General features: G+C 42.4%; 1 protein-coding gene across 7 annotated transcripts in view; it reads left to right on the plus strand.

Annotated features, from left to right (window-relative positions):
* The first annotated feature begins 4,133 nt into the window (after positions 1-4,133).
* The window catches only part of SYNE2 (spectrin repeat containing nuclear envelope protein 2), a 237,632-nt gene continuing 226,252 nt past the window's right edge, over positions 4,134-15,513 (plus strand). For all 7 annotated transcript variants that reach the window (XM_045015450.1, XM_045015451.1, XM_045015453.1 and 4 more), the window contains exons 1-2: positions 4,134-4,203; positions 4,565-4,693. In XM_045015450.1, coding sequence (XP_044871385.1) covers positions 4,615-4,693 — 79 coding nt within the window. In that variant the 5' untranslated portion in view covers positions 4,134-4,203; positions 4,565-4,614. The remainder of the gene's footprint in view (positions 4,204-4,564; positions 4,694-15,513) is intronic.

The following is a 15,513-nucleotide window of genomic DNA, read 5'->3' on the forward strand; positions in this document are numbered from 1 at the left end:
TTGAGGCAGAAACCTGCAGGTCATATCTCAGCATGCTGTAAATTACTTTAAAACAAAAGAGTTTGAAGAACTTGGATGAAAATGTAAATACCTATAGAACCTTAACTGTTGTGATGTCTGTGGAATTCTCTCAGTATAATGGCATGAACATGACCTTGACACTTTCCCATTGAGAAGATGATAGAATGCTGGAAAAATAGTCTAAAAACAACTTTACTAGCAACTAGAAAAGCTCATTATAGGTACAGATACTACTGATTCTCTTCTAATGTATGCAAAAAATAAAATATACAAGATCTCTGTTAATTATTAGGAAGTAAATAGAACACTACAATGAAAAAAACACTAAAGACAAAAATCAGCTGTTTCTATCCATGACATCTGCTCCAACTGGACTCATGGTTAATAATAATCTGTTGCTAGGATCAGGCTTTAGTTTATATGTAGAGGCCTCTGCAGAGGGAAATACTTTCAGAATTCCCGAGTGGGTCATAAATAATCAGTGGCACTGAAAAGAAGAGAAAAAAAGAACAAGCAATATGAGGATCCACAGTAGGAATGACTGTCATTCCCATTGCAACATCACGTGTGCAGCCAAACTGGTTTATCAGCCGCCACGTATTAGTTGGATAGCACCCTAGAAATAGTTGCTTATAAATAAACAAGCAGAGAGTAAGACTATTACCAACAACTTTGCAATATAATCTTCTGCATATGCATTCTAATCTAATTAGAACTTATCTAGATGGGGAAATTTACTGGCAATGTAATTATACTGGTATAGTTATGCGGGTAAATTTCCCTGTGTAGATAAGACCTAAGTTTTTAGGATCTGGGTCATTTACTTCCATTATCCCAATGATTTTAAATCCACATCAGTCCCAGATTTGGAAATATGCATGTAGTGTATGACAAAGTGAAACACACCTACTGGGTATAGAGATATCAGGTTCAAACAATACGTCCAAATTATAACAGCAACAACAGAAAGTTCTCAGGCTCACTTGAGGCAGGATTGTTCTCCACTTATTTAATAACCATGGTGCTAATCCTGAGGTCAAAACGTGCACATTAGGACCAAACACAGTAGAAACCCTGTGTGCTGGATGGTATCACGGTCACTTCCACGTGGGAAGAACTCTGCTGTAGATCTTGGACCTGCAGGGTGGGGGGAAGGGGGCAGGTTGGGGACATGGCTCCACAAAGGAGAGGACCAATTCAGCTGTGGCTCAGAGGGCTTTGTCATCCACTCTACACTCAGACCCCGGAGGTTGTAGCTTGGCTGCATGGGTTTGTGGCCCTTATTTCACTTTTGGTTTTGAAGGGTGCACCTCTGAGCTCCCCTGTGTGAGCTCAGGATTTTTCAGGATTGGGTCCCATAGGAGGATTCAGTCGATGTGCACAATGTTTACGCATGTAGCCTGTGTAATTACTGCACACACCCACATTATTAAACTAAGTTACTTTGTAATTATAACGCGATAATTACACAGATATTGCTGAGAATAGCATCCTTTTCACAAAAATCATATGGATTCTACAATTGGTAACTTCATTTTTTCCCCATAAAATTAAATATCATGACTGGAGTAAATAAAAATACATTCACAAAATGCAGTGATTCAAATTATACACTTACAGCTCTGAAATCTCCACTGGTGAAGCCTCTAAATCTGTCTCCGACTCTCCTTTCTTTGGAGTCCAGAATGTCATAAAGGCTGTTCAGGAAAGCATCGTTATTTGGTCATCTCTCTTGAAGTTAAGCATGAACTTAAGTGTCATTGGGGACATGGGACTTAAAACAGTGTTGCTACCTCTCATGACTTTGAAGTTAGTCTCATGATTTTTCTGGGTTTGACTCATGATTTTTTGAGCGCTTGGGTCTGGCAATACTTACCTAAGCTTAAATGCTTCCCTGAACTTTCAAGAGAGGTGGATAGGCAAAGGTAATTCCTTCAGATGAGGTTTCTATCCATACTGAAATGGCACACTGCCATTCAAAAGCTTTTAATTTTTTTAAAACATTGTTTTTTCATAATTACCCATTAATACAGTCTGTTGTAAGGAACTGGCTTAACTACACATAATTGTGTCGGATAGTTATCCAATAAAAGGATCAGTGTAAATGTAAAATAAAAAAGGAAATATTTAATAGGAACATGAAAGCAATAGCAATCAATCTTATTAACCTAGTGGGTGCAGTAGATTTATTAAAGGCTAGATATAAAACAGTTACTCACACTGAATAGTATCTTACTTTGAGTGAAGTCCCACTGAAGTCAAAGGTACTACTTTCAGAGTCAGATGCTACTCCATGTGAGTGAGAAGGTTGCAATCTAGCCCAAAATTTATGAGGTGGATATTGCATTTGGTTTTCATTTTGGATATGTAATAAATCCAAGTACAGTATGGGTTGGTTAAAATTATTATTAATAATTTATGTGTACTGTAGTAACACCTAGAGACACCACCTGAGATTAGAGAGCACATAGTAAGAGAGTTTTCTGCCCTCAAGAGTTTACAGTCTAAATAGACAAGACAGATAAAGGGTGTGAGGGGAAACTGAGGCACGGAGTGGTGACATGATTTGTCACATAGCAGGTTAGTGGCACAGCTGGGAATAGAACCCAGGTCTATTTGCTCCCAGTCTAGGGCACTATCCACTGCGTTACACTTTCTCTTTCACATTTAAAATGTTTTGTTTTTATTGAGACTTCCATAAACACCCTTTGTCTTTTAAATACATTGGGAAAATAATCACCGTAGAACTTTAGGGCCAAACCCTGCTCCACATGTTCACAAGCCTATTGACTTCAATGTCAGATGAGTAAGATGAACAGGTTTTGTTTTTTAGTGTAGTGTCACCTCATAAAATAGGCCCATGGAAGACAGGAAACATTGGCATTCAATATACACGTATCTTCTCGTTGTTTGGGGATTTCAAACTGTTTTGGTTTTAAAGGTTTGGCGTTCACTCTTAAAGGAACACTGAAAACTGGGAGCAAGCTTTCTTTTTAATTGAACATTCTTTTAAGATTATGTAGGCAGGGGTGCTGGAACCATGTGTATAGCAGGGGTGCTGAGAGCCACTGAACCAAACTGTAAACGCTGAATATAATGAAAACCACTTCAATCCAGGAGGTGCTGCAGCATGCCCTGCACCTAGTTCCAGCACCCAGGGCCGGCTTTAAGCTGATTTCCCCCAATTCCCCAGAATCGGGCCCCGCGCCTTAGGCGTCTTTTTAATTTAAAAATTTTTTTTTTACTCACCCAGCGGCGTGTGTGTGTGGGTCCGTTCCGGGTCTTCGGCAGCATTTCAGTGGTGGAGGGGTGGGGGTCCTGCTCCCGGTCTTTGGTGGCATTTCAGCGGCAGGGGGTCCTTTGGTGCTGCGGAAGACCTGGAGCAGACCCCACCACCACCGAAGTGCCGCCGAAGCCCTAGACCGCCGCCAGGTACTCGAATCGGGCCCCACCGTTCATAAAGCTAGCCCTGCCAGCAACTAGGTATGTAGGAAAGAAAGGCAGAATGTTTTTTTCAGTGTTTCGCAGGTTTAAATGTTAGCCATTTATTCGAACCAAATAAACACAGATTGAACCAAATAAACACAGAAAGGAGGGGTTAATTTTCCGCGTCGTGATCAGGAGTTTAGATACACAACTCTAAATATTAATAAATAATAAGAGTTGGGCATGCCACTCGTTATACTTGGTGCTGAAAATGTTCTGTTGTTTGTGAACAGAGTTTGTTTAAGGTCAGATCTGTTTGACTTCATTTAATTTTTTAACTTTTTGAAAAAAAAATCAGTCTGTTTTTGAGAGGCCAGTTTTTCTCCCACTGTATAGTTAAACAATGTAGTTACCACAGTCAAAAACATAAGACTACTTTTTAAAAAAAAGGATACTGCATATTGTTCTCTAAGATGGCGTTAGAGATGGGGGAGGCATCCACAGAAGGGAAAAAACGAGGGCTAGAAAATAAAACTCCTTTGTGAGAAATAGACTTTGTGGGAGAAGAGGAGTAGCTAAGATACAGATAGGAACAGCAAGAATGATTGTTCTGTTATGTCAACCATCATCTTTTTTGTTACACTTTAATTGTGTAATCTTTGCAGGCTCAGCTGCTATTGTTTCCAGTCTGCTCTAACAATTACCAAGCAGGAAAAGAAGTCTGTAAAATATAAAGATTTAAAGAAAACCTTTTGGGTTAGTCAGTAACAAATGTACATGAGCCTTTGTCAACCTGACTTCCTACAAAAAGCCTACCGTGTTTTGAATCTTTCTAATTGCATTGCTTTCCTTTTCATGACAAGACACATTTGAAGCCATTATTTGAATTCTGGAGTTCAGCCAGCCGTTAGAAATAACCTGAATAGAGCCAAGGGACAATAACTTTATGATTCAAAAAGTAGGCGTAGTCACTTTTTTCTACATAAGCTAAGGAAACACCTTAGCAGGAAAAAAAATAAAGCATGTCTCCTATCAGACTAGCATTTAAGAGCACCAGTTCTTAATGAGAACACAGAGGTGCTGATCTCCTAACTTTTCTTTTTCTTTCTCATTTCAGTTTGTCAGCTGAAATAATGTGGAAATGATATAATCGTCCTGAAGTTTAATATGGCATGTAAGAAATCATCTCCATTAGCTGAGGAGCAATCTTCCACCGAAATAGATGATCTTCATATTTCACTGCAAGGTAAGTTATGCAAGTTTCATGTAACTTTTCATGTAAGTTTTTGGCAAATGTCTGTGGATGTGTGCAAGTTGAATGAAAATCTGTGAAATCCATTAAAACATAAAAATAGTATGAGATATAGTCCATTTATTTCTGTGCTGTAAACAGACTTCTGTAAATATCTCACCAGAGGCTTTTCAACTGTAAAGTGAAACACAGTACTGAGTTTTTCTTCATGGTATTTACCGAGTCATTGCCTTTTTTGGAACAGATTTGCTCACAGTTTGTTTTCCTTAGCTGAACACGTTACTGTAAACAGTTGTCAAGGGAACTATTAAAGAGTTACACAATTCCTATAATTTATTAGGTATCTCTGCAAATTAAAACATGCCTTTGCTTGCCTAATTTTTATGTGCTATTAGTGGAAAGCACTAAATAGTCTTTGCTTTAGATAATAGTCTTGCTGCATTTTCTTCTTCTTTCTTGTCTCCGTCCCCTGTGGATATATATTTCAGGGCCTGAATGAGCATAAAATCTCTCTGGCTTCCACACAAACTCATTAAAGACCAGATTCTGCCCTCCTTACTCACAGAGTCACACCCTACAGAGCAAGCAGTCCCCTTTATTTCAATGGGACTACTTGAGTAATAAGGTGCTGGTCAGTCTGAGCAAGGGAGGCAGAATTGGGCTCTAAAAATAATAAGCTAAAGGTTCCTCAACTATTTGTTGGAGTGTGCAGGGCTGAGAAGAATTTTATTTTTCCCTAAACTTGTGTCTCTTTGGATAAGTTTTGGAATGTGTTTTTGAAATAGCAGTACTTGTGTTTCACATTAATAGGGAGTTTTGTTTAAATGTTTGCAGTATGCTATGTTTCCTTGTTTGGTTTCTTTGATAGCCAATCCTACAGTCTTTCTGCATGCAAAAACTGATCTTGATTTCAGGATCAAGTCCATTACAAAGCTGATTTTTTCAGTTTTTTGTCTGCTCTATGGGAAGATGGGCTGCATCACCCTCTATAAAAGGATTTCCCAATGGCTTACCTATGGTGAAGTTACTCTCTGATTTATTTGAAGGAAAACATTGAAGACAGATGAAGCTCGTGCAGAAAACAAATCTGCAAGGTGTCTTCTGTCATCCTTATCTACACAAATGTTTCTTGAGCTATGAATTGTGTTTCATTAGTATTTACAATGATCTAAAGCAGCGGTCCCCAACGCGGTGGCGCCCGCGGGGGCATCTAAATGCGCCTGCATCCTGGCCGGTGGTCGACAAGCGACGTCATCGAGAGGCATCGCTGCCGAAATGCCGCCAAAATTCGGCGGCATTTCGGCGGATGCTCGACCGCCGCCACGGTCCTTCGTCTGGCGCCCACCAGACAAAGAGGTTGGGGACCACTGATCTAAAGCTAAACTTATTTCTAACTGATATCTTTTCCTTTTGCACTTGACTTCATTACAGTCAGACAGGCAAGCAGAAAACTTCCAATGGCCTAAGGTTACTCTAAAACAGGGGTGGGCAAATAACGGCCCGCGGGCCACATCTGACCTGCAGGACTGTCCTGCCTGGCCCCCAAGCTCCTGGTCCGGGAGACTCATCCACACCCACAGCCTCAGCTCGCTCACTCCACTGCCAGTGCAATGCTCTGGGCGGCAGGGCTGGGAGCTCCTGGGCCTGACCCGGTTCTCTGAGCTGCGTGGCGGTGGCAGCGGCGTGGCTGGCTCCAGCTGGGTGGTGCGGCTGTAGCGCTGCCAGCCACTGGTGGTAAGGGGGCAGGGAGCAGGGGAGGTTGGATAGAGGGCAGGGGAGTTCGGGGTGGTGGTCAGAGGGTGGGGATGTGGATGGTGGTTGGGGAGGAAAGAGGGGGTTGAATGGGGGCAGCGGTCTCGGGGGGCAGTCAGGAAGGAGCAGGGGTTGGATGGGGCAGCAGGGGCAGGGGTTCCGGGGACAGCCAGGGAACAGGGAGAAGGGTTGGAGTAGGGGTTCCAGGGGGGCCGTCAGGAATGAGAGGAGCGGTTGGATGAGGCAGGAGTCCCAGGGGGGCATGACCGCCTCCCCTAACCGGCCCTCCATACAATTTACAAAACCCGATGTGGTCCTCAGGCCAAAAAGTTTGCCCGCCCCTGCTCTAAAAAGGCACACAAAGTATAGCCCCATTTTGCCCTCAGATGCACATTTGCAGCACCCATCAAAGTCAGTGGGAAATGCCCATGAGCATCTAAAGAGAGAATTTTGCCTCAGGTAAACACTTAGGTGTGTGTGTTTAGCATGAAGTAGAATCAGAAAAGTAAGTTCTAGCTTTAAGTCAGGAGATAGTGTTATTCTTACAAAGGATCATAGATAGGGCACTACCAAATTCACGGCCACGAAAAAACATCATGGACCATGAAATCTGGTCTCCCCCCCATGAAAATTTGGTCTTTTGTGTGCTTTTAACCTATACTATACAGATTTCATGGGGAGAGCAGCGTTTCTCAAACTGGGGTCCTGACCCAAAGTGGGTTGCGGGGGAGTGTCACAAGTTTATTTCGGGGGGGAGTCAAGGTATTGCCACCCTTACTTCCGTGCTGCTGCCTTTACAGCTGAGCGACCAGAGAGTGGCGGCTGTTGGCCAGGAGCCCTGCTCTGCAGGCAGCACCCCATCAGCAGCAGCGCAGAAGTAAGGGTGGAAATACCATACCATGCCAACCTTACTTCTGTGCTACTGCCTTCAGAGCTGGGTGGCTGGAGAGTGGTGGCTGCTGACTGAGGACCCAGCTCTGCAGGCAGCAGCACAGAAGTCAGAGTGGCAATACCATACCATGCCATCCTTCCTTTTGTGCTGCTAATGGCAGCAGCTCTGCCTTCAGTGCTGGGCTCCTGGCCAGCAGGTGCTGCTCTCTGGTTGCCCAGTTCTGAAGGCAGCATTGCCGCCAGCAGCAGCGTAGAAGTAAGGGCAGCAGTACCACAACCCCTCAACTCCTTTTTGGGTCAGGACTCTACAATTACAACACCATGAAATTTCAGATTTAAATATCTAAAATCATGATATGTACAATTTAAAAAATCCTATGACCGTGAAATGGACCGTGAATTTGGTAGGACCCTAATCATAGATGGGGATTTTGCTTTGAAATAATATTCATGTTATTTCTGAACAAATTGAAATTGAATTTTTAAGTTAACTGGCCGCCATACTGAAGGAATGGAGAATTCAAGGTCCAATAGCCCAGAGATTAAGGGTATGCCTACACTGCGGCTAGACACCTCTGGCTGTCCCGTGCCAGCTGACTCGAGCTCACAGGGCTTGAGCTGAGGGGTGTTTAATTGCAATGTATACATTCCAACTCAGGCTGAAGCCCGAGCACTGGGACCCTCTCACTTCACAGGGTCCTAGAGTCTAGGCTCCAGCCCAAGTACGGACATCTGCACTGCAATTAAAGAGCCCCATGCGCCTGAGTCAGCCTGCAGTGTAATTGCAGTGTAGTGTAGACATACTGTAAGAGCCCCATTTATTAAAATGTCAAGAGGTTATACATTATCTTTGTGCTGAAGAAATTTGAGTGCTTCAGCTCTGTTGAAATGGCAACACAATTGGGCCTAATTGTTTTTGTCAGAATTCTTTCTGTTGGCATACGCTTCATGTGGTTGGCTCTCACATGAGGCCATGTCTGCACTACAGAGTCAATGTTGGCATAGGTGTCCCAGAATAGACCCCTAGTGTAGATGCTTTGTGTGCCAACAGAAGGAGTTCTGCTGACATAACAACAGCATCTCCCTAAACCACATTAGTTATGCCAGCAGAAACACTCTTCCATCAGCTTAGTTGCATGTATAGTGGGGGTTCTGCCAACATAACTATGCAACCTAGGGGATGTGAATTTTTCATGCTCCTAGCCGAAGTAGTTATGCTAGCATAACTCTGTAGTGTAGACCAAGCCTAAGACATCTCAAGATGCTTTACAAAAAATAATTAAAAATATAAATACAAAAACAGACTAAGAAGTGAGACCCTGGTAGAACCTTTGGGGCAGAATTACAGAACTGGAATTATATACTTAGAAGAAGTAAAGACATATTTCTTAAGGTAATAGACAGAAACCACTTGCCTTGAAATCAGTAGATCCTCAGTAACAGATGGGAAGTGGGAATAACAGGGAAATTCAAGAGCAAACGCTAAAGCTAAGATTTTTCAGAAATAGAAGCCTAAAGTTAAGCTTCTAGAGGCAAGATTTTCAAAGTGTCTGGAGATTTTGTGTTTGTCAGTTTTTGGGTGCTCAGCTTGAGACACCTTAGAGAGGGCTCATTTTCAGAGAGTGACTGCTCAGTACTTTCTGAAAATCAGATCACTTATGTAGGTGCTTAAATATGGACTTAGAAGTCTATCATTAGGATGTTATTTTTGAAAATCTTAATGGGGGGGAGGGATAGCTCAGTGGTTTGAGCATTGGCCTGCTAAACCCAGGGTTGTGAGTTCAATCCTTGATGGGGCCAGTTAGGGATCTGGGGCAAAAATTGGTCCTGCTAGTGAACACAGGGGGCTGGACTCAATGACCTTTCAAGGTCCTTTTCAGTTCTAGGAGATTGGTATATCTCCTATTATTATTTATAATTCTTAACTGTATGATTTATGATCAGTTTTGTATAATGCACAGGTTAAAACTAGTGCATATCTTTTAGTATTGGAAAAAAGAAAAACTGAGCAGGCGTGTAGTCTGGATGACTAGTCTTGATAATACATTCAGATGTCAGTACATTACTTTACCTGGAAGGCATCCAAGGACATCACAACATTGATCTAATCTGGTTGCTATAGGGGCAAAGTCTATAATTTTTTCAGTCAGTCTTGGTCACAGCCAAGCAATAGTTCTAATAGTGTCGAAGGAATATTTAACCATTCTACTAATATATGAAAGGGCCAAATTCTCAGTTTAGATTAGATGAGCAATTCATTTTAGATTGTAAACTTAATGGGACAGTGACCATCTTTTTATTCCGTGTTTGTGCAGTGCTTAGTATAATAGGGTTCTGGTCCATGACCGGGACTCCTAGGTATTACCACAATACACATAGATACATAATCAGCTGGCATAAATCAGTGTAGCTCCACTGAGTGAAAATTTGTATGCGTTTTATGAGAACTCAGTGATATACAACATGCAGAGCTAGAAAAAGATTATGAAATATTAAAATTACAGGTTGTCACACCCCGTGGCCATCAAGATTATGATATTAGTTTGTTAAATTAATGTCATTGTTAAATCTGTTAAATTAATGTCAGTATTCTGCATTTGCTGCATTAGCTACTGAACTTGTAGAAAGGAAAATTGTTCGAGGTGTGACAGCTTCCCCTAAAATTGTCATAGCTGACTACAGAAGAAAAGACGTGGTAAAAAAAAACTATAGGTAAAAGGAAGAAATGTAACTTGGTTCATAGTGAGTCACTCTTTGTAGTTAGATGGTTTAAGAAGATATAAATTAAGTTTAATAAAGCTTGAAAATATTGGGTCAGATTCTAGGTACAACGCAGGAAGTGAGGAGAGTGAGGAGGAGGGTGCACAGGTGACCTTACACCCAGTATTGCCAATCCCAAGCATTCAAAAATCACAAATCAGGTCCCAAAATCATGAGATTTAAAAAAATCTCATAAATCATATATTTTCCTCTGTTTTTTCGAGTCTTTAGAGTGTCATGTTTTCAGACCATTGGAGGGCTAAAAACTTTTTATTATTTTTAAATGAAAGCTGAGATTTGTATGTAATCACATGACTCCAGCAACTAGGGTTTTAAGACACCAACTCTTGAGAGACTCTTAGTAAAATCACAGGATTTGTCAGTGCTGTACACCTCCAATATTCTCTGCTGCTGCAGGGTCTGATGTGGCATGCAGCATAACTTAGAGCAGCCTTCGAGACTGCTCTAATATGTGGTGGCTCTGCATAGCCACTTCAAGGGGCTGCAGCCAAGTCTGGAAGTGGACCCATTGTATTGATTGGGTGTATGTTTGCAATATTTATCATTCATGTGGGAAGTGTTTAATAAAGGAGGGGCAGCTCCTGCCTGGGCAGAGTGTATTGGAGATCATGCCCAATACATGATGCATTAGTTAAAGGGATATTGCCTCTATTGTATTTATACACGGTGCCTAAATCAGACAGTCGCAAACTGTGCGCAGTGTTTCTGTGGGACCTAAAACTCTTGCTTCACTTGTTTATTTACACTCTTATAACTAAGAGATGTCTGCCTGAGATTTTCTGTTAGATTTCTGTGTTTCTTTCTTCCAGCTTCAGCTAAACGTTCTCCCATGCACTCAGCACAGCTTCAAGCACTGAGCAGATGTTCCTCTGTAGTGACTGCTCCTGGCCACCAAGTGCCATTCCACTGACAGCAGGACTCTCTGCTCTCCTCACATCCTCCTTGCAGATGTCCAACCAGTGTGATAGCAGTGAGGAAGGAGGCAGTACCCAGTTGCCCTCGTGCTTTGTTGGCTGGGTGGTGCAAGGGGCAGTCTGGGGGCTCTGCTGCCAACCCCCCTCCCAATAGTGGTTCTATTGGAGTCCTGGTCCAATGGAGAAACTTACAGGCTGCTCTCCGGTTTCAGTTTGGGTCACTTTTTTTCCTCTCTATGCTGTGGGCATAGAAACCCTCTCGCTGAGCTTTGGCAAGGCCACGTAGCTCATTGCCCTTTAGTAACCATGTATGCCACCAAAGGCTGGTATACAATTATATGCAAATGTTGTCTCTAGTACAGTGGTCCCCAACCTTTTTCGTCTGGTGGGCGCCAGACGACGAGCAACGGAAGACCGTGGCGGCGGACGAGCATCCGCCAAAATGCCGCTGACAAGCGGCAACGTCAATAGGCGTCACTGCTGAAATACTGCCGACAAACAGCGTCATCCAGAGGGGCCGCCGCCAAAATGCCGCCGATATTTGGCGGCATTTTGGCGGTGACGCCTCTGGATGACGCTGCTTGTCGGCGGATGCTTGTCCCCCGGCCAGTACGCGGGCACATGTAGACGCCCCGGCGGGTACCATGGTGCCCGCGGGCACCGCATTGGGGACTTCTGCTCTAGTACATGGGGAAAGGCGGCCTGGGCTCATTTCCTTTGATACAAGCAGGGCTCAATGGTAAAAGGTTTGGGAGCTACTGGGCGAAGCAGGTCTGGGATAATACAGAAATTACCTTGAAATGAGGAAAGGGTGTGAGGGCAGGGGTGTATGGGTGGTGGAGGTTAACAGTGAGATATGGCAGCTGGACTGGTATCTGGAGCCGATTAGAGGCTTTTTTCTATTTGCAGCAGGAGATTTTGTTCATTTCTTTAATGCAGGCTAGGATGGGTTGGTAAGTGTCCCAAAGGGACACACTGGTCCTTTCCCCAGCTCACCTTTTCCCATACTATTTTCCTGGCAGGCAAGCCTAGATGCATAGGGGTGGTAGGTGTGGTCTCCTGCTGAACAAGCCTAGGCAGGATACAGAATTTACTTTCAGTGCTTGCTGAGCCAATTTGAACATCAGCACTGGAGCGTAATTCCCCTTCTTAACCTGTTTGAGGGCCACTTAACCCTGTGATTCAGTGCTGATGATAGAAATAAAGACAGTATCTCAGAATATGAAATATACTATTGAGTTATGCAATTATACGCTGCTCTGTCTTTTTCATGGAGTGTAGAAAAGGATTAAAATGATGGTGTATGGCCAGTGGAGTGTACAAGTCCCAATTTATATTTTTTATTTGTAAAGTTGATTGGTGGTGGCAAATTTGCATAAATTGGAGTAATGTATTATTTTTATTAGATTGCATCATGTTAGGTGTCATAGCATCAGTGTGACCTCAAAATTCCACTACACAAATAGTGTAGGGAGGATGGGAGGATAAAAAAAGCAGGTTTTCAGCCGGTTAGATTTTGGAGCTAAATACAAATTCAAGCATGTAGCCTTTCAACAGATCATTAGCAGTGTAGGTGCTCAGTTGTTGTCTTTATTTATTGATGTGTATATATTAATATTTGATGGCACCCAAAAGGATGATAACATAAGAGGATAAGAGCAGAAACTATTTAGGTGTGTTTAATAATTTAACATATTGCAATGATTTAATTTAATTCAAATGTGTTGAATAGTCCCTGAATGATTAAGAAGAAAGAATAACTGTGTTTTCTGTTTACTTGAAACCTCACAAATAGTGATAAGTGGATAGTTTTTTCTGCATTTTATATTAGATTACATGCTTCTTTCCAAAATTGTCTTCTGCTTAACTGAATCTCCTTTATTTTACTTGCATGAGTATGTACCTGTCAGGCGCACTTGGTATTCCAGAGATTACGCAAACTGGGAATTCCTAGATGGTAATCCTCTGTGGTCTAACCTAATCCCTGGTCTATCCAGATTGCTGTTTTATTACAACTAGGGTTTCTGGGTTTTAGCTAGAACAGGAAAGAGTCCATTAAACAACACTGGCTCTGGTTTTTCAGGAGTCACTTTTAAAAATGGAAAAGTTCCTATCAGGGGACTTATAGTGAAATTTACATCCCGTTTACAGTGTCTGCTGTAAATCCCAGCATCCTGTCTGCAGTTCACTTCTTGATTGCACATAGCAACTGCATGGCATGCGGCTTTTTGGTATGTGGTCTTAGGATGCAAACAGTAAATGAGATATGCTAAAAAGTTTTTATGGGTATTTTTCTTTCAGTTTTCAAGTAAACCTATAAAAACAATTGGTCTAAGAAGTTACCTGGTACAATAAGAGTAAAAACCTAACACTGAAAATGAGTAAAATAAACACTCCTATCCCCAGTGAAGAGGAAGGATAGTTCAGTGGTTAGGGTGCTACTCTGGAATGCAGGAGATTTCCTGCTCCAGAGGAGAGGTCCTATGTGACCTTGGGTAAGTTACTTAGTCTCTCTGTGCCTCAGTTCAGTGGCGATAATAGCACTGTCTTACCTCATAGGGATGCTGTGAGGATAAATAAAGATGAAGGGGTTCAGATACCACAATAATGGGGGACATAGAAGTACCTTAGATATCTAGATATATAGAAACCTAATGGTCACAAAGCTCAGTAAAATGAGACTTCATGAGTTGATGAAGGTGTCTGTGGGCTGGTGAATTTGCTTTCAATTTCTGGGAATGGGAAGTCATAAATAGGTGGTTTGGGGTCAGGGGCTCACATTTAACTCCTGCACAGAGGGGTGATGTGATTAATTGATTAATATCTGTGCAGCACTTTGAACACATAGGGCCTGATCCAAAGCCCATTAAAGTCGATGGAAAGACTCTTGTTGACTTCATTTGGCTTTGGACAGTCTCATAAAACTTGATGAAAGTATCTTTATTACTGATTGATAACAGAACACTGTATGGCTGGACATTAGCATCAGCTCTGGAGACTTCTTTTTCTGCCTTCCTATTACGGGTGAATGAAACTGCATTCATTGGTGGAGGGGAACGGAATAAATAGAAAGCTCTGTTTTGAATTTCCGCCCATACGGCAAATATGTAATTATTTTTCTAAAAGTGCAAGGACTTGCCCAGCATTTGCAGCTAACTGGAATTGTGAAAAGGAGGGGGATGGGCAAGGCTATGCTAGAGGTAATTTTCCTGTTCAAATGAAAATGGTAATAAGATAGAAATAAATGAAGTTGCAGGATTGGTTCAATTATTTTAAGATAATGTAATTGCTGTTTAAAATCTGTTTTAAATTTGCTGTTTTAAATAATGTAATTTAACTGTTTAAAATCCATATCTCTAAAAAAAATCATGCAGTACTTCACTGGCTGTGATATCCCAGAGCTCCTGCTAATGAATAACCTGTATCAGAATGTTTTGACAAGCACTCAGGGCCAAATTGTGGCCATCTTGTGCTGGTGCACTGTACCGCTACTTCCTGCGTGCAGGGAGAAGCAGGCTCTTCAGTGCTGCTACATCCCACCTTCATGCAGCTGTGCAGGAAAGGATGGGAGGAGGTGGGAAGAGGCATAACTGCACTGCAATGTCATCCCAGGGTTAGTAGAATCAACTTAGCCAGCCCTGGGTTTGTTAACCTAGGGTTTGAGTGTCTACACTCATTGTAACCCTAGATTAGGAATTGTTGAACCATGGGTCATAATCTGGGGCTTCAGAGTCTACAGTGCATTATGTGTGCCCCGAGTCCAACCACCCATACCCCAGACTTCCTAGCATCCAAAATGTGATCACTCCAACCCTTTGTTTATGGTGCAGCATGGGAAAACCTGACTGTCCACCAAACTGGACTGTCCAGAGGACAAAGAAAATCAGTCCTTAGAATTGTGGGATAGTTTTGGTGGACTCTTAGAGCATGAGCCCAATGGGGCTGTGTCTACATTGCAAAACAATAGGGTTTGAGCCCTGGGTCCCAGATTGACTCAGGTTTGGACCTTCCACCCCCGTGGGATCCTGGTATCCTGGGTCTGAGCCCAGGGTGAGTGTGATCTGTATGTTGATGGAAGGAGGGTTAGATTTGAGCCTGAATTCGAACCCTGGTCTTACAATGCAGTGTAGACATACCTGAGTGTGTGTGCTGTGACAAATCTATATGTATCACAGAGTAGTCCTTTCCTGGAGCAGTGGGGAGTCTAGCTGGGAGATTGCAACTCCCTGATTCTCACTTTTTCCTTTGGGATGCTCTTGCAACAGTTCAGCGGTGCACTGCCCCATACTATGTGCTAGATCACATGCCGATGACCCAGCCTTTACTGATTAGCCTATTAAGTAGTGGCTGTGATTGTCCATTTCAGGACATACTAATAAGTGTCCAACAGTTTCTCTTTATCATCAATTATTATATGTAACAGATTAATTATTATTGTTCCCCAAAAAAGTTATTCTTTAAAGACTGACTTTAAAA

Source organism: Mauremys mutica, chromosome 4 (assembly GCF_020497125.1).
Source record: "Mauremys mutica isolate MM-2020 ecotype Southern chromosome 4, ASM2049712v1, whole genome shotgun sequence".
NCBI lineage: Eukaryota > Metazoa > Chordata > Testudines > Geoemydidae > Mauremys > Mauremys mutica.